Consider the following 26,160-nt stretch of genomic DNA (forward strand, 5'->3'; position numbering starts at 1 on the left):
CAAATATACCCCAATCTATGTGAATACCTCAGGGTAGACATACCTGGAATGAGACTATAAATGCCCTGATTTTATTCCATGTTTTTAAAGTCTCTTGACCTAGTTACCTAAGAGAAGAAATATGGTGCATGCAGAAGAGTCACAGCACAGAGTGGCTAGGGGAGAGTAGGTATCAGTGCAGTATCTTGTAGTCCTGCAGATTCCATTAATTCCCTCAAACCCTGTATTCATCAGTGTGATTGGATAATGTGCCTCAGAGTTATTCTAAGGTTGAGTATCCAATTTGATTACATGGGGTTTGCTAAGGGACCTGATTTCCAGGAGTTGTTGAAGCAAAAGCCGCTTGGGAAATCATGCTTCCAAATGAAAACCAACCTCCCATCCTGATCCCACTAGTTAGAAAGAGACACACATAATTCAGGAAATGGATATAAAATGAAGATCTGAGTGTTTATTAATCATAATAAAATATAAAATCACAGTTGGTATTTTTAAACAAATGCAGTCTTTTTTTTTTAATTAGAAAAGTTATGAGCTTACAAAACAATCATGCATAACATATAGGACTTCCATACATCACCCCACCACCAGTACCTTTCATTGGTGTGAAACACTTGTTAGAAGAAAATGATTTTTTAAAAATTCAAAGTAAAAAATCTAGTACAAGCAATGATGATATTTTAAAGTATCAATGGATTTTCACACAGACTTTCCATCACAATAATATTCTTTTAGATCTTCAATGTTTCACAGCAACAAAATCACAGTTAGAAGGACAGCAATTGCTTCTGAAAGAAAATGAAAGGATCCTAGAGCGATTATTTTATCAAAAGGATCAAGGGGAGTTGAAATCAGGCCTGTTTCTCGAGGAGCTGACAGCATTTAACTGTGATGGAACAGCAGCATCCTTTCCACTGATTTTACCTTTGAACAGAATGAAAGGAACTCAGTGCAACATTCTCCCTCACAAAGAGATGCAGAACTCCAGCCTCACTGCCACTGCTATAATCAAAGTAAACATGAATCCTGCTCCTACAAATGCCATTAATAGCATTTAATAACATGTCTCCCTTTTGTTAATCTTCCTCTAATTTTTAACACATTCTTCCTGGCTTGGAAGAATAATTCCAGTTCCCTGGAAATGATAGGCTGAAACTTCTGGCATTGCTAAAGACTCATGCCATTCAATCATGAAAAGGAACACTGCAAGTGTTTCATGGAAGTCTTTGGAAGTGATGTTAAAGAGATACTTAAATCACAGCAAAGCCACTGACTCATAGGGAACTGGCTGAGCTGGATCACAAAGTAATTGAAGAAAAAATTGACAAACTTAATGATAACAGATAACTTCAAAAAAGAAAGATATGAATGTCACAGGACTAAGAGAAAACAGATGGAGCACTCAAATATTTTTGCAAATATGACATCTTTATAATATCAAAAAGTTTAATGTGAAATTAAGTACATCAAATACTATCAAATAATTATCTTGAAAACTGATACCCAAAAAAGCAATATTTGGTTCATTTTTCATTCATTCTCAGTTCTAGTAAATAGTTGCAACCATAATACAGAGTCATTTTTCCAGATAAAGTCCTAATCAAACATTTTATAAAATTTGGCCTTGAAATTATACTCCCTGCTTTAAGAAGTGCCAATATTCCTCACAATAGGTCCCTCCATCTGTTAACAGACTACTGGCTCTTGCTCATGTTTGATTCTCCATGGCTGTTAAATGTTTCCTAACATCTCAGAGAATGAATCTCTAGCTAGCCCAAAGCCTTCTTCCTCAATCTGGAAGGCTCATCTAATTTTTCCATGCCAAAAGATCCTTTTATTGATCTTCCCTTGGCTCAACCACCTTTCATTCTATACCACCTTGGTGTTTTTGACCCTGAACTCTTCAAATGCTTTTGAAGGAAGAGAGTTAATTCCATAGGTTGTTGTGCAGAAATACTTTGCCCACCGACCCTTACCTGGCAGTGCCCAGGTTAGGGGTGGGCCTGTTTCTTTGTCCCAGCCGTGGAGTCTTCTTTTGTCCCTCTGGATTTCAATTTGACAACTTCTCCCTCATAGGGGGCACGCTCCACGGGGGTAGGTGTACAAGTCTGAAATAGAACATTTCATTTATCTCTTGAGGTGTATTTGTTTCTTGTGTTCAAAGCTAAATGTAGTTTCCTTTATGAGGTGTAAGAGCAAAAAAAGAATCTTGTATTTTTGTCATGTGGCTCCCACCCTCCTAGTATCTGCATTGATCCATTCTTTGTTATTCTGCATCAGACAAATGTCCAAGAAACCCTTTCTAACCATCATTCTTTGATTGGGGCCTTGGCCATATCTTCACGCCCTTCTGAGTCCTAGAGCCATCTCTTACTGTCCTTTCAAATACTCTACCTTTTCTTGAAGTTTCAATCCCAGATATCTGTGTTCCCAGAGTGCTTTGTTGTATCTCTTCTAACACTCTTGGGACATTTTGCTTCAGATTGTAGTAATTGTGTGTGTGTGTTTTATTTTCCTAATTGCCCCTGTGAGTAACAGGCTTTCCACAGAATATCACATCTCTAAGCACCCATTTTCAATGACCAACTGTGCAGCGGAAACCTCCATTGTATTCAGCTAGAGTCAATTAAGTGCTTTAGCAGAGTTTAAAACTTGGACTTTATAGACAAAGGAATGCATGAGAAGTAATTAAATTACACTGTTTGTAAACTTGTACACAAAGTCATTGACAAGTCAAGAGGCTCCAGACCACAGTGATTATGAGTGTGGACTCTGGAACCAGACAGCCTGGGCAAATAACTTAACACTGCACGCTTCATTCCCTTATTGTAAACTGGGGGTGATAGCAGCACCTGCTTTATAGGGTTGTTGTGAGGACTGAATATCATAAGGATTAAATATAGGTAAGGTATTTAGATCAATGCCTAGCATATAAAAATCTCTTAACAAATACAAATATATATGTATGCAAATATGCATATACACATGCGAAAACTAATAAATTATTTCAGGTCTCATTTTGACCACCAAACTAACTTATTGTAATGACTGACAATGTGGGCTTTGGAGTAAGACAGATCTAGGTTTGAATTCTAGCTTTGCCATTTACTAGTCGTAGGGAACTTGCAAGTTAACACCACCAAGCCTACTTCCTCATCTATGAAATGGAGGGAAAAAAACTCACCTCCCAGATACATAAGATTTCCCAGATACAAAGAATTCCCTGCATTCATTCAACAGATACTTATTGAATACATATGGCCCCAGATGTTTTGACAGGCACTGAGGATACATGCATGAACAAGACAGACACGGTCCCTAGAGGCAGGGAACATGAAGCATAGCATCTGCCTGCACTAAGCCTTTGTGGATGGGAGGGTTGCCCACACTCCTCTTCCCAGTCCAAACCTCTATCCATTTTCTGTGGTTTGCCGGACTTGAATTTTGGCTCACTTTCTATAGTCCTTTTCTTCCCCCTGGATCCTGTTATCCTGAGAATACTAACTGTGGGAAATGAGAGCCAGCCGCCATTTCTGCCACCCAGCCCTGGATGTTGAGGTCACCTGGATTCATATCTGAAGCCTAAACTCCCTTGGCATCGTGCTCTTGGACCTCATCCTCCCACCCTTCTAGTCCCACTCCCAGCTCCATCAGAACTTCCAGGTCTGGGTCCCCTCCCAGCTTTACTTTCCAAGCCAGACTGCATACAGTATCCTTAAACCTACGGTAACCACAACCGTATCATTTATCATCCAAACTGGGATGCTTCTGAGAGTGAAATGGGTACAAAACATAACAGGCATAAACTAGGGCTATCTGAGCAAACCAGGACTTATTTACAACCTTTTGCATTCTCTGTACAGTCTAGAGGGTCTTGACTTTCTCTCTTTGTTTTTGGCATTCACACTCAGCAAAACTTGGGTCTGTTTCAGATCAGTCACCAGCCTTTTGTGCAGCTGAGAGCCCCTGGAAAATAAGGGACATAAGAGGGCAGATATTTGTGTCACCCTGCGCTCTTACTGCATGTCCCTCAACAATTTCCACCCTCTCTTTAGAACCTTTACTACTTGTGGTTTACAGCTGTTACTTTTTTGTCTCCTGCAGACCTATACTCCTTTCAGGTACCCTAACCTCCTCACTTGGGGGTGGGTCTGCTCTCCAAGGTCGCGGTCACTCAGAGGATCCCTTCCCCTAACCCAGCAGCAGGTTCAGGAATTGCACATGACCCCAAACCAGGTGAGTCAGAGACAGTCTTGGGATTTTTCTGCTGGGGCCATCAGGAATGCTCTTTCTTTGGGGTAGATGAGCTGGTAGATGGCACTTGGGCTCCTTGAGACCATCATGCCTCTGAGCAGAAATCTACTGACACACAGCACCCAGGATGCTGACGGAGGCCTGGCATCCAACTGGGCCAGGCACCGTAGGGCCTCAGACTTTACAGTTACAGGAGCCAATAAATGTCCTTTTGTGACTTCAGCTGGTTAGAGTTGGGCTCTGTTCCCTCTCAAGGCATTTATCCCTGTTCTAAACTGTATGTATCACCCGTACTCTTGGCAGACAATAGCCCTTCCTATTTCATCTAGATAATCAGACAATACATTCCTGTCTCAGACCTAGGAGCTTACTGAACTGCCAGCACAGTGGAGGAAGAGCCACTTTTCCCATAGGCTGGGCTTGCTTCAATGTCCCCCCTCACTCATGCCCACATTAGACTCATTGTGATGCCTTGTTCCACTCCTTGCAAAACAGCTTGCATTCCAAAACAACCTCTAATTTAGTATCAAAGATTTTATTAAGGACTTTGTGGGAAGTAGAGGAGGGGGTACATGAAACATCCCTTAGCCAAACAGTCCATTAAACATTCCTGTTAGAAATCTGCTCTCTTCACCAAAGTGACTCCTGAAGCTCAGCTTTTCCCTTGGGAATGGTCTTATTCAGACCCCACCCCACTCCAAAATTTCTTTCCTCTTCCTACCTTTTCAGTAACCCAATTCGAACTTCGAACTTCTACGCTAATGCCCCTCCAAATCCTCACAGCTTGCCTGTCTCACTTAGCAACATAAAGTCTTATCTAGACCAACCCAAACTGCCCTGACTGCCTGGAAATCATTGGGGACTCAGCTCAGCCTGCCCCACTCCCCTGGTGCCAGGTAATCTCTCTGGGCCTTAGCCCAGCCCTTCAAGGACCCCTCTCCAACAACTGCAGTCTGTGTATCAACGGCTCCTTCCATCCTAGCATTGCCTCTCCTGCCAGTTTCTGTAACACCACACTGTCTTGACTTCCTTCTTATTTCCTTCTTGGTCTCCTTCAAATCTTTGCCCTCCCACTTCCATATATACATATGCAGATACAGATACATATAAATAAATACACACATGTGATGATATTCCAACGTCTAGTCTTTAGCAAACTCATTTCCTCATTCTATACACTATTATTGATCAATCTTGCCTTTACCAAATTTCAACAATGATTCCCATGTTTACATCTCTAGTCTGGTTTTCTTTCCTGAGCTCACCATCTGTATATCTGGTTCTTCCTAGTCAAATTTACATGGATGTGCAAACGCTGCGTCAAATTATACTTCCATATTACATTCACCTTTCTCACCTCCTACCCCCAGTTAAATAAGAATGCCTCCTTTAACAAGTGAGCAACCTATTATTTTTCCAAGAACTCTTGTCAGTGAATGACAAAAAAATCAGATTGCCCAGGTCTGAAGCCTGGAAATTGTGTTAGCTGCCTTCCTCTTTTTCACATCTGCATCCAATACTTCATCAATTGCTGATGATTCTATTTCTAAGTAACTCTTAAAGCCATCCCTTCTCTCCATTAACATGGTCACTATTTAGTACAGAAATTTATCATTCTCTGCTGGGATTACTGCAAAAGGCTCTTCATTTGTATCTGCCTCCGTAGGCTTAGTTCCCCTTCACTCTGCCAGAATGCAAGCTTTCTAAAACATAAATATTACTGAACATTCCTCTGCTTAAAACCTGTTGAGGTCTCTTGAAGTCCCTGGTATAAGAACCAAACTTCTTTATATGTCACCTAAGGACCTCACCTCCCTAATCATGGCTCTTGTCACTGCTACCCAACACCAAACAGCATGTTGGCTCCATGCTCCTATCTCTGACTTACCTTATAGATTCAGCTCAGACATTCAGCACTCTGAGAAGCCTTAACCCTCCCTGCCACACCAACGCTGGTTGTTCCCTTTCCACCCTCACCTTCTGTGAATTTAGCACTTAGTGCATTGTTCTCCTATCATGATTACCAGATGTTCTATAATTGTTTATTTATTTCTTTGTCTTCTACAGCAGTAACAAGTACTCAATAAATACTTAATGAATTCCTACCAAGGATAGAAAGGGAGGGACTCCCCACTTAAGCTTTATTTCCTCTTTTTATGGGTTGCCCTGGCCTGGGCTGAATCAGTTTCCCTCATATTCTCTTTGAGTGTTTCACCTTTCATCTGTTCTCCAGGTTGCTCTTTCTCCCTGGTGGCTTCCTCCTATGGGCAGGTCTTGGATCACCTGGTTTCTGAGAGCCCTTCTCTAGCTGCCTGGTCCCTGTACTAGCAACATGACAGGTAGCTCTTACTCTCACTGGCCACTCTGGCTACCCTGAACGTCAACTGTCATACGTCTCTGACCGACCAAGCAAACACAGTTGGCTCTAGGTCTAATCTGCATGTATGTTTCTCTACCTGTTTATCTGCTCTGAGACTCTGGGTGGGCAGGAACTAGTTTCCTGCTGGAATGACCTTGGAAAGTAAACCACTCTCGCCCACACTGCCACTCAGAAATGAATCATCCTTCTCTCAGGGGTCTTTTTCAGTCCCACACTTCAAAATCTTCCTTATTGATAGATAAGCTGTCAGGAAGCAAAGACAATTTAAGTCTCATCTCAAGCCTTCCAGCACTTTTGACCTTTAATATTTTCTTGTCCTTAGAGGTGGGTTACATAAGCTCTTTAGTGGCGAGACACATATCTTATTCATCTTTGTGCTCTCCATTGCCCATGGCATTGTACTTTATGCATTTTTTAGAAACTCAATAGATATTCACTGTGACAAAATAGAAAGATGATGGCACTCAGTCTGCAGAATCTTAAATCATCACTGCCATTCTTCAGAAGTTCAGTTGCACATCTATTTTGTAAGTAGACTTAACCTATGACTCTTAGGAAAACCAGTCTTATTCCTGCTCTCCAGTGACAACGGCAAATCTCCTTCTGGCAAGGTAAATTCCCAACATCTGACATGGGTCCCAGCATCTGGTGGGACAAAGGCTCATTGTTGGTAGGTTATCCTAATAGTTGGGACCCAAATGTACTTCTTTCCAAGGTATCCCAAATGAGTAGCAATAACATGGACTCATCCTGATTCTCCCCACTAAACCAGTGTCTTGTTCTTGGAGCTATTAATACAGCATAAAACCCACAGAAAGACCATGAGGAAAAATCAGAGGGTTCTGGATTTAACAAAGTAAGTGCATTTCCTTTCTTGTCTCCTAGGACTCTACATTCTCCCAGTTTTCTTCCTAACTTATTGGACACCTTTCTCAGGTCCTTTGCTGAGAATGGTGGAGGCTCCAGAGCTCTATCTTAAGCTCCATCTGCCCCGTGGTCACCTTAGTGGACTTAGATTTACAGTTTTCAATACATTTATATCCTATAATTCCCAGATTTTAATCTCCAGTCCTGATTCCTCCAGATCTCTGGACTCCTTTATCTAAGTGGTTCCTTGATCTCAAAGCAGGGAGGTATAATAAGCATCCCAAACAGAACTAAAATTTCAGCACTATGTTCTATGGTTGAAACAGAAGTAGATTTTAAGTTCTTTGAGTTCAGCAACTGCTGTCTTATTCATGCCTGCATCCTCAGCACCTACTATAGTGCCTGGTACTCACCAAACATTTGTCAAATGAAGGAAGATTTCTTTACTGTAGGAACTCTAAGAATTTTTAATATGATATTGAGCAATAGGATATCTAGTAGCATTTTCTAGAATTATTCGACAGCTTTCTTAGGGAGGACCTCACGAGACTAGTGTCCTGAGAAACACACCTTCAGAAAGATTGATCTGGGTTGTGGCATCTTTGTTCCCCAATACTGCTGATCAAAATTGGATGATCACACCAAGTCAGCCTCCAGCTTGATGGTACCATAATCAAATAAATTGGTTTTAAGGTAAAACTGTGTGAGAGACTGTCCTCAATAACACAGGAAATATTGATGGCACCTTGCCTAGCAAGACACTGGTGGTTTACTTTGATAAATGATAACTCAATTTGAGTTCATACTATGTAATGATGATTGTCTATTGAGGTAATAGAAAGATAAAATGAGAATTACATCACAAGATATAATACTGTGAATAAACATTAATTGAAATCATCATTAAACCTGCAGAACTGCAGAACTGCTTTTTAGCTAGCTGATCCAGAGAAAGGGGAAGTTGTAAGTTAATAGAAAATTTAACAGTATTATCTACAGAGAGTGGAGTGCTGGGATGCTAGATTTTTCTGAGACTAGTAAGAACCAGTAGAGAAGAATCCCTGAACCCCAAAGGAGTTACTGATACAATGCCACTCACAGAGGCTTAGACACTAAAATATAAAAACAGACAGGAGAAATTTTAAAATATAAGAACACACACTGGCCCAACACCAGGCAGTCCAAATGCATGTGACAGTAACTCCTTGAGAATGAAATCTATGCCTCATTTGGCAAACTTAGGGGGGACTCAGTAGACACTGAACTGGGCTATCTGGGGACTATGAAACACCAGAACGTGAAATGTTTCCAGTTAGCTATTTCTCAAGGAATTACCTCAAAGCTGGATCCTCTCATTTGAGAGCTCCCTCCTCTGGTAGGTTTGCCGGCCGGAGACTAACAGAACTCTATGTGTAGGAATAGAGAGTGGGGGTGTGATACTCCTGGAGATGGAGGCCGAGGGTGTTTGGATGGTGACTATACTTTGTGATTAATAAACTTCAGTGGGAAGGGTTAGAAGGATGGACTTTGGACATAGTCAAATCTGGGTTTGAGTTCTGGCTCTGACACTTAGTAGCTTAGTAGTAGTTCTGAGCCTCAACTTCCAATCTATAAAACTATGACACTACTGCTCACCCCAGAGGGTTGTTGTAAAGATTAAACTATGCCTGGCACATAATTGGTGATCAATAAATACTTATAGGATGAATGTTGAATGAGTCGATAAGCACGAAAAGAGAGTATTTACAAAGTGCCCCGTATGCAGTGGTGTGTCGGTAAATGTTAACAACTAGCTCTACCTGTCTCACTCCCCACCCGGAGACCTCTGCCTCAGAAGCCTAGATGTATATAGATGGCACTTGCCTACTTCTTTGGTGTAAACACTCCTACCATGACTCATTTTATGCTACCAATGTGGAACCACTGAATGTGGAACTGGGGAGAGATGTGCGCAGTATCATCACAAGCCAGGATGAGTCAGCCTCAGCACATACATTAGGTTTTATTATTATTAGCAGCCAATCTGTGAAAATTAAGATTATATGACAGTTGGTGGCATGTCTTATATTACCTTCAAAAGCTATCATGCTGAGGAAGACCTCTACAAACTGATTTCAGAAATGGAGAACACCCATTTCAAGGGTCAGAGCAGCCATGTGCTCAATTTTATCTTATCTAAAAGGCAAATTAGGCTTATAGTTGCAAAGATACAGCCCAGTTCAGATGTTTTGGCAGCGGTATTCTGAAACTGTAATTATTCCATGAAGCTATTCCTGTTTCTCTATAAAATGCAATGTGTTCCTTATTTTTCAGAATGGGTTGGGGTTCCTTATTATTGAAAAAAGAGAAAAATAAATGACAAAGAATGTCTATACTTCCAAATTTTGGAAGAAATTACAACACTGTAAACACACACATAATACTAGAAATAATAACCCATTTGAGTTTAAAAGCTCAAATGGGTTATTGTTTTCACTGAAGAATTAGTAACATATAAATTGAGTCTATTCTTTCATGATTGTCTTCAACACCTAAGTTGCTGTTACCCTCCCTTCCCCACACACTTATTTCTCTTTCCTGCATTTCTTAGCACTCTTTTTTAAGTGACTTTTTACATAGAATTGAAATAAATACTTTAAAAATTATATTTATTAAATAAAGGTTGAGTTTCACCTTCTGGTATAAATTTTTCCCTTAAGGATCAGTTGTTTAAATTTTAAATAAATTAACAATTCCCCAAAGCTGTAAAATTGTATAAAAATACTTTTCCTTTCCTTTGAAGTTCCTCACAACATGTGAGGCAGGGATAGCTAGATGGCATGATGCTGATCAATTTTATTAAGTGATAAAATCTTGGACAAGAATCAAACTCACAGATAACCCCCACGATTTGGGATGCGACAGGAGGCAATCTTCTAGGTAAATTTATGTGAGCTTCCTTGTATGCACTCTGAATCTAGTGCCTTTGCTCCTTCTTTTTACAGTTTATCAAATGCCTACCATGTACCAAGTGCTGGGCATAAATAGAATAAGATGCTGCCCTCAAGGAACTAACACTTTAGCTGGGAGACCAGCAAAGTTCTGGAGCTAGCAAACACTGATGTGTCTCTATAATCTGTACTTCCAGAACAGGAAGTAATTAATTTTCTTGGGAAAGGTAACAGGTGAACAGGAGAAATGTTATATAGGCTATTTCTGTTTGCCTCCAAATCTCATCCTCATTCACAAGGAAATTTGAGCATTTTAAAAGAAAATCAAAGCCCATGTGCATTCAGAGAGAACACTGAAAAGAAAGAGAATTTTGTAGCGCAACATGGGCCTTCCTGAGCTCTAATAAATTCACGTGAGTTTAAAATCTAGAGTTCCTAACAGCTCTTTTTCTTAATTGTATGGTAATTTAATGTTATTTTTCTTAGCCTTAATGATATTTTTATTCTATAAGTTACTTTCGCCTAACTTGGGGGATAAAAATCAGAGAAGTCTCTGGACTATCACTACATTTTATTTTATCCATTTTATTTGATACTTTTTCCACATCAAAAACATTTTCTTTAACATTGCATGCTTTTAACATAGTTTAACAAATGTAATGGTTTGATTTTCACAATCATTTCCTTCTCTCTTTTTTCTCTCTAGAGGTCACATGGTACACCGGAAATCAGAATAGCCTTAACCCAAATCCTGGCTCTTATGTCTACTTATTGCTTAACCCAGGGAAAGTTACTTAATTTCATCGAGACTCAGCTTTCTATTCTGCAAAATGGTAATGATAATATCTACTGCATGGCTTGTGGTGCAGATTAAGTAAAATAATGAATATAAGCCACCTATTAAAGTGCCTGGTAGATGGTAAGTGCTCAGAAAAATATATAATAATAATGATAACAAACTATTAGTATTATAGTCATTGTAGTAACAATAATGCACCAGAATGCCTAACAACTTGATATCAGAAAATACTAAGAAACAAAATTGATAGTCAATTTTGACAACAGAAAGCAAAACAACAATTTGAAAAGGAGAACTGATGAAGAAACCAGTCATTTGGTAATCTCGGCTTCCCAAATTATCTTCTCTATAAGAGGAAGACTAAAACAAAGTAAATCATTTAAATAGTCTGTCAGGAGTTTTCTTTTGGTCTAGTGCCCCTAGTGGCAAACAACTGGAACTAACTGCCAGAAGCCTTGGCTCCATCTTCAAGGGACACATGATCTTAACACCCAGTTCTATCGATCTCCTTATGATTGATAAACCCACCCCTTTAGGTTCATCTCCTGAACACTGGGTAAAAATATATGACTTGGCTCATCAAGAAATGCTGAATAGACAAGCATCTGCAAGGGAAAATGGATCCATCCAAGAATGATTCATCCTTTGAGAACTGGTGTTTGTCTGTAATCTTTCATTAATCCTAATATCCCAGGAATCTGTTAAAAAAGTGTGATGCAACAACAACAAACCAGACATCCAGGATTGGGTCTAGTTCAGCCCTTGGTAATAGCACATTGCAGCACACTCACCTGGTCTCGCTGCTTGATTCGTTTATAAATATACTCAGCAAATGGTCTGCGAGGAATAAACTTCCCATCTCCTGCTGTGACAGTGAAAACTCCAGCTTCATACACCACTTTGCCTCTTGAAATAGTCACAAGAGGCACCCCATGACAAACCATGCCCTCAAAAATGTTGAAGTTAACAGCTTGATGATGGGTTTTTGCAGAAATAGTCCTGTGTTTGTAAAAACAAAAAAGCTCCAAATCATCACAAGCTCACTTGATGAATATAAAATATTAAAAGAAGAACAGCTTAGAAGAAAATTTAGCAACTCCATTAAAGTACATCTTCATCACTGTAACAAGTGACTTTAAGAATAGAAATAGCATTAACATTTCATCACAAAGTAATTACATTTTCTGAGAAAAGAACGAACAGATAATTCTTTAAGATGATTAATGAGGTTAGGGTAGAAGGAAGGCATTGACTCATGTTGAGATTCTAAATTTATTTTTATTTATGTTTTTGAAGAAAAATATATTCATTTTCAATTTTTAATTATAAAACACTTCAAACACAGATAAATCTGATGAACACACATTGACTTAACACCTAGCTCTACAGCATTTTAACTTTTTGCAGATACACTTGAGGTTTCCTCTATATTCCTCCCCATATCCCATTCCTGTACCTCCCTTCCAGAGGCAACCACCACCCTGAAATTGGTAGTAGTCAAATCCCAAACTGGTCCAGTTCTCTCATCTGCATCGCTCCCACCTGAATCCATGCCAATGTCACCTCTTACATGAACTATCACATTGCCTCTTAACTGGCCTCTTTGTTTCAGCTCTTAACCTCCTACAATCCATTCTCTACAAATCTGTTCAAATAATCTTTCTGAAAATGAGAATCAGATCTGTGATGGTTAGGCTATTGTGTCAACTCAGTCAGGTAATTGTGCCCAGTTGTTTGGTCAAGCAAGCACTGGACTAACTGTAATACAAAGGCATTTATGGACTTTAGTCACCATTGACTTTACCGCAATGGTAAATCATAGATAGTTGGTTATAATTATATCAATCAGGGAGATTGCCATCAGCAGTGAGTGACACTTAACCCATCAGTTGAATCCCTTAAAAGGGGAAGTGATTCCAGCATTGAGAGAGAATTTCCCAGCTCTTCTTTGAACAGTCAACATTTCCCAGAACTTGTCAAGAACCTTCATTGGACTGTCATTGGAGCCCCTGGTTGCAGCTTGCCTGCGGAACCTGACTTGTGCATCCCCACGGCTGTATGAGAGACTCTTATGAATCGCATATTATTGACAGAGATCTCTTATTAATTGTTTCTCTAGAGTACCCTGAAAAGATCCCATGTTACTTTCCTGCTTCAAATCTCCAATGGCTCCAGTTTGTTTCCCAAGAGTTAAAGAACTGTAAAAAAAAATCACAAATCAAAGTAATAATAATAAAAGAATCTACATATTATAAGATATAGGATGCAAAGGGAAAATAGTAGCTATTGAACACAATTATCTTTGCTGAGATTCTCCTGTATTCTGTGTATTAGGTAGACACTTTATATCTTATTTAATCTTTATAATATCTCTTCAAAGCAGGAAGTATTTTCCAAATTTTACAGATAAATAAACTGAAATTTAGGGAGGTTAAGTAACTTGCCAAAGGACATATGACTAGTTTGATAAGACTGGATTTTATTTTTCTAAATTAACATACAATAAAGATGACTTATTTTTGGTGTATAGTTCTATGACTTGTAGCACATGTATAGGTTTTTGTTACTATCACCTCAAGGATACAGAATAGCTATCCCACATCCCTAGACTCTCATACTATCCTCTTGTAGTCAAACCCTTCCCTATCCCTAACCCCTGCAACCACGGATCTGTTCTCCATCACCATAGTTTGGTCTTTTTGAGAATATCATAATTGCAACCACACAGTTTATAACCTTTTCAGACAGGCTTCTCTGAGATTCAGCCAAGTTGTTGTGTGTATTCAATAGTTGTTCCTTTTTTATTTCTGAATTGTGTTCCATTGTATGGATGTACCATGGTGTGTTTAACCATTCATATAGTGAAAGGCATTTGGGGTGTTTCTGGTTTTTGACAATTATGATTAGAGCACTTATAAATGTGTATATGTGTTTTTGTGTGAACACATCTTGTAAACTCCCAGGAGTGGAATTGATGGGCCAGATGGTAAGTGTATGCTGCAAGAAAAAGAGCTTTCAGTGGCCATAGAAGTCAACTTACTGATATAAAGAAAAGTTTTAAAAGATCAATAATGAAGAGGAGGTAGGAACAAATACAACAATTAGAATTTCAAATACTAAAGTGAGGTTAGAATATTGATGAAATTTTAAGTAAAAGCACTATAGGGAACATTTTTAAAGGACACTAAGATAGGGTAAGTTATGATGTGATGAGCCATGAGGTGGTGATAAATGATACAAACTCAAAGAAAATACATCTAGAAAACAATATAGAGGGGTTTTAGAGTTTTAGGTTAAAGTAAGTTTTCAATGACCATCACAGTCTCTGCCACCATCTTTTCAATGTCTGGGCTGCTGCTTTCCTACATGTTAGTTCCACTGATGGCAAAACCTCTTGGGCTTGTTATTGGAGGATGTTACACAAACATGTTTGTACTGACACATTAGTAAGGCTGCTATATGAAGAGAAATCCATGCTGAAATAGTTAACAAAATATAAGAATGGGAGAGGGGAGAAGGGAAATTCTAAATCATAAAAACTATCTTTCCTAAAGGGAAGTTAAAAATGATTGAAGTTCTTAGGAAAATAATCTGATAAAAAAAATAAGCTTTATACACAAAGATTGTCATTACAATATTGCTTAAACTATTGAAAAATTGAAGTATAACAATTTTTCAATGACTGTCGATAGGATATTAGGCTGTGGCAGTTTGAGATTATTTTATGATTATGTTTTTAAATGAATCTATTCCTGTGTGTATGATACCCTTTGACTGCATTAAATTCAGTTGAGGGTCCTTTGATTAGGTTACTTGATAAGCTCCCGTTAGGGCTTTTGATTGGACCACCTCAGCAAGGCAAGACTCAAGTTGAATGTCCACTCCCTTGCTGGATCTGATATAAACCCAGAGACACACAGAGAGACAAATACACAGGAAAAAGAAGTCACCATATTTGATCCCACCACATAAGAGAGGACTAGAGGATGGCATAAGCACGATGGCCCTGAGGCTGGGCCCATGGCGCAGCCCAAGTGGAGACAGTGAGCATGGAGAGAAGGCTGAGACCTTGGCAGAGATCAGAGGCCATCTTGCTTTGCCACATGCCCGGAGAACAGTTTCAACAGTAGCTGACTTTGTTGAGAAAGCACCTCTTATGGTGCCTCAGTTTGGACTTTTCACAGCCTTGGAACTGTAGCTTTTACCCTAAATAAATGCCCTTTTAAAAGCCAACCCATTTCTGGTACTTAGCATCAGCAGCCCTTTGGCAAACTAAATCATAGGCATTTATGGAAAACTAGAATTATGACTACTCTGGGGAAGCAAAGAAAACAATAACGATGTAATATTAAATGGAAAAAGCAGGCTATAGAAAGCATGTACACTATGCCTACAAGCAAAGTACATACGCATATGGACAAAGACGAAGTGAGATACTCAACATAAACGTTTTTTGTGAGTTAAAGAGAAATGAATATGGGAAATTTGAATTCTCTTCAGAGCTCTTGTTATACCATTTCTGTGATTTAAATCGTGATTTTAAAATGAGGTTGGCATAGCAAAATATCCAATCAGATTTCTCAGCTTCTTGCCAAATGAAGGTCATTACCTTGACTTACTCAGCTTTGACTTAGCAAGAATAAGAGAACTAGGCAACATCTACATGATTCTTTATAATAAGGCATTATGTAAATGAGGCTAAATTAACACAAAAAGTAAATTTTAGGTATTATCACCAACAGCAAAAAGAATGTGCTTCCACTTTCACATTCAAAGGTGTCTGACAGGGTGTTATTTCTCACCCCATTTTTTTTTTTTTTTTACCTCCAGCCTAAACACTTAATTCTCCAACTCCTTAGGAGTGTTCACACTTCTGAATCTTTGCACATGCACTTCTCTTTACCCAGAAGGTTTCCTCTCTTCTGCTCCCCTCCTTTTCAAGACTCCACCAAAGAATTCTCATCCCTAGAAGCAGATCCTCATAACCCATGGCAGAACTGACCATCTTTCCTCTGGCTGAACATTTTCTCAAGGTATTGAAAAACATCTCCGCATATTTTCCCTACTCGGAGCACTCTAAGAGACCATGTTGTTTTATTCCCAGCATTCAGTAGATGTTTAATAAATATTTATGAAATGAACAAGTAAAAGAATTGCACAATTTTCCTCCTTACCGTCGGGTGGGTTTTATTTCCAAACTCTGCTGTCCTCTGGGACATACTGTGTTTTGGAAACAGAACATTCAATTAAATGGGATGTAAACAGCCAGCCCCAAAGTTCTGTCTGGTACCTAATGCTTCTAGCAAACTGTACAAGTTCATCAGTAGTAAATACATAAGTAAAATGGTTTTAATTACCATTTTTATTTGCATCTTATGAAGTTAACACTTGTTCATTAATACCTATCAATACTTAATAATACCAAAATTTATGAACCCTAATAAGAATGCAGCTAAGTATTATTACTACATTTTGCAGATGATAAAGCTGAAATAAAGCTGTTTAAGAGCTTGCCCATGATTCACACAGTTAATTATTGAATGAGATGTCAGAACCACTTTTACTTTTTGAAAATATTTTTTAAGGCTATTTGTAACCCTGCCACAAGAAGGAAAAAATTGTGCAACATTGTCAATGTTTTAATTAACTGACACTTTTAAACATAAAAAATGCAAGACAATTTCATTGCACAATTTATAAAATAATTGCAATTTGCTTAAAATCTATTAATTCATAGTATAGGATGATAGATTTGGTCGATTAATGGAATACAATTCAAAATTGCACCACTGCCTTTGTAATGGACACCTGTCATCCTTGAACACTCTTCCTCTGGGAAATTTTCCTCAAGGCAGAAGGCAGGAACATATTTTCCCAGCCTACTTTGCAGTTAGGAGCCCAGACACATGACCTGGGCTCCTCCAAAATGGTGCCCCAGCACCAGAATTTGCCTGACAAGCTAGTGGCCCAGAAAGCAGATGCCACAGGAATCCATTTTGGTAAGGGAGGAGACAGATAAATCCTGCCTCCAGGGCCAGCTGTGACGGAGGCTGTAGCATTGGGGTTCAAGTCCCACTGCAGTGATGTGATCTGCAGTACTTGAGCCTATTAACAGCTTCTGGGCTCCCCACTGGAATTGCCCTGGGATATACCTGGGGCACTGGTCCTGGCTGGGTGGCCCTTCAACCTGGCCTTCATGGAGTCTATTATGTACCCAGAATCCTTTAGCACATTCCCTTTCTGTTTAGTTACCTAGAGTGGATTTCTTGGTTGCAGCTCACAACACTGCTGGGTACACCTTTTTTTTTTTTCCCACCCTTGCAGTTCTCTGTGGAACTTTTAGAAAATCACCTTTTATGATAATCTCAAAAATATAAATTTGAAGTCATTCTTGAGTGTGAAGCCTGAGCCCACCTGTCCTCAGGCCTTGTCCCTCTGAGGGGTCTGGATTGAGGTGAGTGTTAAGTGTCATCGCCTGAGCCCCTGCCTATGGCCATCATCACTACAGCACACAGTGTGTGTAAGGAGCATTGGTCCTTCTCAGGACTTTATGGAAAAACTCTTGTGCCTTTTTGTCCCTGTAACAAAACAATCCCCAGGTTTTTCTAAATTGCCCAAAGGGGGTTCCCTGATACAACACAAGTTGAGGGGTGAAGGTCAAAGTCATACTTGTAAACCTTCCCTGCAGAGCTGGGTGAGTTTCCTGTCATCTGGGCAGTGCTTTGAATGCTGGGGGACCATGATGGAAGAAAACAAGAACACACATGCCCAGGCTCCGACTAAAAAGGGGGATTTGACCAATGGAATAACACATCATCATAAGGCTCAGTGATAACTGCGATACATTGGACCAGATGTCGTGTATCTTTGTAGCATATTTCAGCTGTAAAGTGGTTCACACCCCTGATCCCACCCTGAGAAATGCAAGGTAGCAACTACTCTCCCTTCTTCTGCTGTCAACACCCCAATACACTTCCCTTTCGGAGATAATCTGGTAAGACTTTTAGGTACAATGTCCTGCTAGTCCCTACAAGCGATGAGCAATTACATACTCTTTCCCAGGAACCTAAATGTTTGGAAAAGTGAAAACAACAGTAATGGTGGGAAATGTGGTTTGCCACAGATATTCCAGGACTGCCCTGGTCTTTGCCCCTCTAAAACCTGGACTACTGACCATCCCTTGCATTCTGTGAGCTCCCCCTTGGCCTTCTCCTAGAGTATTTTTGCTTTAGGGCATTCGAGTGGATTATTATGGTTTGCAGCCTAAGACCTTGACTGATAAAGTCCACGTCCTTTCAAGGGTCAATTTCCTTAATGAAAGTGCACATGGGTGTCTCTGAGGCAGAGTTCAAAGGGCCTGTGACTCAAAAGGAACCTGGAAGATATTTTTGAGCAAATCCGTCTGCAGAATAGATGCACATGTGGGGCTAGCCTCATATTCTATTTGTAAGTAAAACTGAAGAGCTGCAAGAAACATTATCTAATATTTTTCAAATTTAGGAATATATAAATCAGCTCAGAAGAGTAACATGGATGAGAAATACTTTATTTCTACTGATTGGACAGCTAGGTTGTTGGTCTGCCCTGGTGGTGACAGGAAGTATATGGAGGGGATTAAAAAGTCTTCCCACCCAGTGAATCAGGCTGGAGTTCCTGGGCCATTGACTTTTCATTAGCAGATTCCCAGGAGGGGTGTTCTCCTTGGTCCCTCTGCCTGGAAGGAAAAACTGCTGTTTGTCAAGCTCACTTTGAGCCTGTATCAAACAGGCTCATCTCTCTGCAGAGGGGTATTAAGATTGTCTTACTGAGTCCCATTTATGTACATCTCCAAGGCTGAAGTCGACAGGGAAGCAGAAGCCCTGCAGATAACAAGAAGCAATTTTCTAACTTAAGTCAATAACTTTGCTGCCACTCGCATCAGAGCTGCAGGAAAACACTCTGTCCCTTTGCAAATAGCTTTCTATCAAAGAGCCACATGCTCCTATAGATGAGAAAATCACTGAAGCAAATTCTGCAGGAGACTGCATCCTGCTCATTGTTCAATCAGAGAGGGGACTGTGGATAGGGAGAAAATTTTAGAGTAACATGCATCTCCCTGACCCCAGAGAAATGACTTGTTTAGATATTTTGTTACATCTTCTCTAACTCAGTCACTTTGTTCATGGCATAGATAGATTCTTATCTGGTTGCCATGGAACCAGAAAAAGTTAATAAAATCAAGTCAGAGCTATTAGTGGCATCTTTAAAAATATATTTCCTCTCTCTACATTGTGTTATATGACACTTTATATATTCAACGTGAAAGGATAATAGCTAATGATGAAATCTTCCCAAGAATCCTATGAGGTAGGTACTATTATTATCCCCATGTAATAGATGAGGACAAAACTTTAAAAGACTTGCCCCACGTCACGCTGTTATTAAGCTCACATAGCTGAGGTAAGCCAGGAAGCCAGGGCCTGCGGCTTCAGAGGCTGGGTTCTTAACCTCTGGGCAATATTGTCCCTTGAAAGTTCTTTGCGAGCTACCTGGAAGGCATTCAGTTGGTAAAAATCTTTAGCCACCAGAAAATAAATGGCAAGCAGCTTCTTCCAAATTTCCTGATGATTCTCGCTCTGTTTTCTGTTTAGCAACAGGGATCAGGATGCTATTAAAAAAATTCCTTCAGCCAAAATTGACTGGTCATTCTCAATGTGAGCAAGCAGAAGGCTTTTTTTTTCTGACATGTATTCCAACTGTCTGACTCAAGTTACCTCTTCTGTCAATTTCTTGGATGTGACGTAAATGCGAGGCTAAGCAGTTACATTTCTGGAAATGCTAAATGGTGCCACTTCAAGTACATTGTCATTATTAAGCAAAGTTGCTGCTCACTGCATCCATCAATCTTTCACTCTCTATCCAGACTTCTTCCACTGCCTCTGATGGAAAAGAAAATGGGAATTGCTGCAGCCATGTTATTAAATCTAAATTGGGTAATAACTTGGAACTCTATTGGTGCTCAATGGATGACAAAACATTTAAGGCAGGTTCATAAAAATTCTGCCCAAACATTGACTTAGAAGAATAAACTGATCAGGTAACCTTGCTATTTCATCCTTGGAGCTGTGTAAAATAGATCATGGATGGTAGTGTAGAACATGGTTAGATAAATTGATTCAGACACTAGAAAGGTGACCTTGGCAGTAAGTGCTAGGTCCTTTCCTCCCTGTGCCTCACATACTACTGAGCAATAGAAAACATTTAGTGTACATATTTATTAATCTGAAAAAAAAACTATAGGCAAATTGCTGGATTACTACTTAACATAAATATTATATGTTCCATATACTAGTTTACTGAAAGTGGAGAACTAAAAATAATTTAGTGCCTTGAAGGAATGGGAACTGAATGTGAATCAGCAAAAGCTAGCATGGTACTGAGATGTATGGTCCATGAATATTAAACAGATACGTGCTTATATATGAGGTATGACTATTTAGTTTTGGAAGGCTTTTGGCAAGATATATTGGTAAGAGAAATAACTTTATGGGGCAGTTTGTGGACTTTGTCCTATTTTCTTGCTTTTTTTTTTGCTTGCTTGTTGTGTATTTTTTTTTTTAATATTCATGTATTTATTCTCAGAACACACAAACTCATCTCAGAGAACAGAAAACAGTAATTTCACTCAGTGACTTAAGGGTGAACATAGCCAGCTCACCCTGGCCCCACACTGACTAAAACATTCCCTAGGTGAGAAATGCCTAGAGTGCACAGCACACCTTGGCACAGGAGCTGCACCCAGCTCTAAAAGCTCTCAATGTATTTCATAATCCAAATGGAAAATAGTCATCAAAATGACATGAAGAGTTCAAGGTCCATGATCCTCATGGTGCCAGAGCCCCTGGCCACCTAGGAGGGTAGGGTTGCTGAAGTTTATGCAGTCAAGTCTGTGCTGAAGGAGGTCCCATCCAGGCAGCCAGGTTCTTATTAAGTAGGGGGATGGGGATGCCAACTGCTTGTCCTTACAGTCTGGCAAGAGCCAATGGCAAATCCCAAAGCTCCAATAGGGCAGAGCTGGGCCAAAATCTATAGCGATTTGCAGTCCCTGTTTCCTACAGCAGCTTCCTGTCCTTTTGCAGTCCCAGGCCTTCAGACTTGATGGCCTGGGTCTGGGAGTCCAACTATTTCATAAGCCCTTATAATCTAAGAGTGAGGACATGGAAGGAGGAATGTGAGGGTGGTCTTGAATGACAGGCATTAGGTAGCTTCAGAGCATGCCCTTGAATCATTGGGAAGAGTGCTGGATCAGGCAAGGATGCTCTCTTCTCAGGCTTCTTGGTGATGAAGGTGCCTGGCTTGTGCTGGGCATCTGGGTGATTGGCTAGCTCTGGGGAGCAGGAGGACACCAGGTTCTCCAGGTTGGCTTGCTTCAGTCACAGAACACAGCAAGGTCCTCTTGGGTGATGAAGGTGATGCCCATACCACTCTTGCCAGCTCACCCCGAACAGCCAATGCCGTGGATGTAATCTTCGTTCTATTTAGCCATATCATAGTTGACAATCACAGGCATATTCTTGAATGTTGATACCACAACCAGCCACATCTGTAGCCACAAAAATATCCTTAGCCCCAGTCGTAAGGTTAGACAGTGCAAACTTTCACTGCTCCTGGCCTTTTCCACCATGCAGTGTTACAAGCATTATACCCAATCTTCTGCAGGGATTTGGCCAACACATTCATAGCCCTTCTTTTGGTTGACAAAAATGATGATAGGTGGATCAAAGCCTTGCTCCAAGTTTGCCAACAGCCTTTTCCTGTTTTCTGACTCTTACATGATGTGTCCACACATTCATGAGGCTTGCCTGCAGAGCCAATGCACACCACAGCAGGTCGCCGAAGAGACCTCCAGGCAAGCTACTCCACTACTGGAGGCATGGTGGCTGTGAATATGACATTTTGACAGTACTGAGTCTGCCTGACTCAAAATTGGCCAACATCTTCTCAGGGTCCCCAGCCTCATCCATGTCTGGTTTCTGGTTGCTGACAGGCATGTGCTCCAGAACGTTCTGAATGTCTGGCTCAAAGCCCATGTCAATCATCCTATATGCCTTATCCAAAACCACATAGAATATAGGTTCAGCATCAGGTAGTGGTTCTCTAGCACATCAATCAGATGTCCCAGGGTAGTGATCACAATCTCACAACCCATAAGCAGTCTGAAGCCCTGGTCTTCTGTGGAGATAACACCAATGGCAGCACAATGAGGATGCCCAGTGGCTTTCCAAACTTGATGGTATCTTACTCAATCTGCAAAGCCAACTCATAGGTGGGGGCACAAAGGCCCTGTTCTGACTTTTCAGTCCTGTCAGTCTTGGGGAGGGTGGTGATCCAGACCAGCAATAGGTCTGCTGCTGCCAGTATCAGCTACATCAATGCTGTCATGATTTTGTAGCCCCATGGGAATTGCCTGGTGCTGGGTAGGCACTAGTTCCCTGTAGCCACACTTATCAATGACCTCCAAGATGTATGGCAGCAAAGAAGAGTCTTTCCAGGAGCAGATGCGATTGGGAATCATACACCTTTGGTAATGCTTTGGAAGATCCACCAGTTTCTGTCCATCATCTCATCTCACTTTTGGGACTGATGCTGTCATCCCAGCACTGCTTGGCTTCCTTCTTACAATGTTTGTGGAGTCTTGCCTCCTCCTGCTACTTTTCTTCAATGCCTGCATTGAAGCCTCCCCCACCAACTGTACTTGCTGCCATTCCTTTTACAAGGGGTTATAGCCAATGGATGTGTCCTTAGAAGCATCCCATTCAATGACAAACTTGTATTCATTGAGATATCTCCCTTGGTGCCACCCGGATAACATTCCTTAAAGCATGTAATTCCTCTTATCCCTTTCTTTCCAGATCATCTGCTGCCCTTCCTCCTCCTCATTTCTGCTGGTCTCCCCATCCTCAACCTGTGATCTCATTATTCACATTCATGAGGGTTTTCCAACATCTTCCTGTCCATGTCTTAGAACTGTTTCCTCTTTTTCCTCTCCTCCTCAAGCATCTTTTGCCACTCTTCCACCACCTGCTATTGCCAGGTTAGAACTTCAGCCTCTTGTTTTGCTTTGGAGAGGAATTTGGGCTTGGCCTCAGCTTGTTCCTCAGTCTTCTTCTGCCAGGGATAATGGATGGGCCTTAGGCTTCTCATCCACATGTCCATCTTCCTCAACCTGCTTAGAGTATCCGTCTTTCCCTCATTTAAAATCTTTTCCTTGGTCAAGAGATAAACTAGATTGTTTATGGTCCCTGTCCCATTTGTGCCCATCCTTGTCCCAACCTTGGTCCTTATGACAGTTAAAGATTATTTATGAATCCCAAAAAGAGAAATATTATGTTAGTAAACTAATCTATTCTTTTGGGTGTGATACACTTTGATTATATTGGATTAAGTTGAGGGGCCTTTGGTTAAATTACCTGTTAAGGTTAGAGCTTTGATTCAATCATGTCAATAAGGTGTGACTCAGGTTGAGTCACACCCCTTAGTTGGCCGATATAAACGGACACTCACTCAAGAAGACACACTGAGAAGAGGAAAGAACTTTGTTACTCTGATTCTGCCATGTGATAGAAAAAAGAAGGCTCAAACAGCTAAGGCCCCAGGGAGAGATAAGCCATTTGTCTGATAGCTTATAGCTGACCTTGGGAAGAGAGCTGAGAATGATATAGAAAGCCTGGAAGGAAACGAGCTTCCTTACTCGTTGCATCATGGTCCTACTTGTCAGCCAGCTCTCCTGCCATTTTATCACAAGGGCTAGATAACCAGGCTGACTCTAGCGCAGCCTCCTTTCAAACCTCTCAATCTTTGAATTCCTCAGTTCTTTTGGGGGGGCAGAGTCCTGTTTTCAGTCAATTAAGTATTTTTCAATTGTCCACTAAATGCAAAGCATCGTTCTAGGCACACCCTGAGTCTGAGCCACCTGATGTGATCTTAATGTCGCTGAGCAGTTGCCATCTTTCCCATTTCCTGGTCCTTATTTTCTTATTGTCACCCTTCCTGGGAAGCTGCCTTGCCCTTGGCAAGATGACATTGCTAGACAGCAACTTAGGCAGAAAAAGATGTCAATTGTTTATATGAAATCACTAGGTAAAATGTATACAATATCTTTCCAGAAAATTCAGACTAGGCAACGTGCATATTATTATGTTCAGTTTAAGTCCACATTTTAGGAAGCAAAAAAAAAAAAAAAAAAAAAAGAGTGGGATATAAAGAAAGGACAGAAGGGCTCTTAACTAAAGGAAAGGAAAAGAGAAATTGTATAACAGACATAGTTGGCAGGACTGCTAAATTTCACTCTTTTTTGAAAGGAGAAAGATGACCTATTTCCTGCCCCCCCATCCCTACTGAGGGGAATAAAAAGAATCTGTAAGCATAAAATCCTACAGATGAAATATAGTTTGAAGCAGATACTATAAAATGGGTTGGCTTTAAACAATGAATATTTATTAGCTTACAGTCTGAGGCTGTGAGAATGCCCAAATCAAGGCACCATTAAAGCTTCCCAAAGACTAGTGGTTGGCAATCTTTGATTCCTCTGCCACATGGCAAGGCACATGCTGGTCTTTCTTTCTCTCCTGGGAATTCTGTTGACTTCAGTTTCTTGCTCCCACGGCTTTCTCTCTCTTTCTGTCTTCATTCTGTCTCCAGTAAGAGGATCCATCCTGAATGAGGTGGATCACACCTTAATTGAAGTAGCCTCATCAAAAGATCCTACTTACAATGTGTTGAAACCCACAAGAATGGATTAGTTTTAAGAATGTGTCTTTCTGGGGGTACATACAGCTTCAAACCACCACAGAGAGAGAGAGAAGACAAATCTGTGACCAGGCCAGATAACTGTGAAATCCATAATCCTAGAGAAATGGGTGAAATCCACAAAGATGGGCTGCAGGTTTCCTTTCAAAAGTCAGAGAGAACTTCTGGCTCTGCAGTCCTAAGAGACAAGGCCTGATATCCAGCATTCCTGAGAAGGTGACAAGGCAAACACAACACTGCTTAATTCCATTTCCAAGTTAAAACTGAGAACTCTCAAATTGTCAAAAACATGTTCTTATAATAATTATAACAAGTATCTATGGACAGCATGCTCTGTGAGAGCACTGTCTTAGGCCTTAAAAGCATTATCTCACTTAATCCTCAAAGTAAGCCTGTGATATTATTATTACTAGCTTATTTTAGAGATGAGAAAACAGGATGAAAGAGGTTAAGTTGCTTAGGACACAGCTAGCAACTGGCAAGGCTAGATCTTGAACTCAGGTCTGCCCTGGGAGATAAAAAGCTTTCCCTTTAAGGATGAAAAGCTGCTCATTTTAACCACAGTATAGGATCTACCTGCTCTTTGGAGGCTGCCTCAGACAATCAAGTCAATACCTATGCAAAGGGCATGGGGCAGCACTATGCTTACATATTTCTGCCATGGTAAAAAAACCATCAGTTTTGAACTGATGCAGTCATTTATGATCCGAGCACCCACATGGAATTGCTTTAGAATCTCCTATGCAGCAGTGAATAACACAGTAACCTTTTCCAATCACTACTTGATTCAGTCTCTAAAGGCTGGGCTGTGGGAAATACTGACCAAGAACTGTCAAAACTGTCAAAGCCCTTGAGGCCTTCAAGAAGCCAAAGGCTTCCTTAGTGACTCGGTATGGCCTGGAGATGCAGGGTTTCTGTTTTGTTGAAGGGCTGCTGATATGAACTATCAGAAATGGGTTGGCTTTTATAATGGGGATTTATTTGGGATAAAAGCTTACAATTCCAAGGTTATGAAAAGTCCAACTCAAGGCACCATAAGAGGTGCTTTCTCATCAGAGTCAGCTGCCATGTGGTGTAGCAAGATAACCACGGATCTCTGCCCAGGTCGCCACCTTTCTGCAGCTGTAGGCAAACCTGACATA

At 40.5% G+C, this 26,160-nt stretch overlaps 1 protein-coding gene and 1 pseudogene across 2 annotated transcripts in view; both read right to left on the minus strand.

Annotated features, from left to right (window-relative positions):
- Positions 1 to 425: 425 nt before the first annotated feature.
- DPYS (dihydropyrimidinase) overlaps positions 426 to 26,160 on the minus strand; it is a 110,136-nt gene continuing 84,401 nt past the window's right edge. The window contains exons 8-10 of one of the 2 annotated variants that reach the window (XM_012524764.4): positions 12,022 to 12,229; positions 1,977 to 2,108; positions 426 to 788 (exon numbers count right to left, since the gene is read on the minus strand). In XM_012524764.4, coding sequence (XP_012380218.1) covers positions 1,992 to 2,108; positions 12,022 to 12,229 — 325 coding nt within the window. In that variant the 3' untranslated portion in view covers positions 426 to 788; positions 1,977 to 1,991. Of the gene's footprint in view, positions 925 to 1,976; positions 2,109 to 12,021; positions 12,230 to 26,160 lie in introns of both variants that reach the window. The other variant, XM_004457556.3, reaches the window with a different exon arrangement.
- Positions 12,236 to 23,555, minus strand: LOC139436465 (probable ATP-dependent RNA helicase DDX23 pseudogene; annotated as a pseudogene).

This window comes from Dasypus novemcinctus, chromosome 14, assembly GCF_030445035.2.
Source record: "Dasypus novemcinctus isolate mDasNov1 chromosome 14, mDasNov1.1.hap2, whole genome shotgun sequence".
Taxonomy (NCBI): domain Eukaryota; kingdom Metazoa; phylum Chordata; class Mammalia; order Cingulata; family Dasypodidae; genus Dasypus; species Dasypus novemcinctus.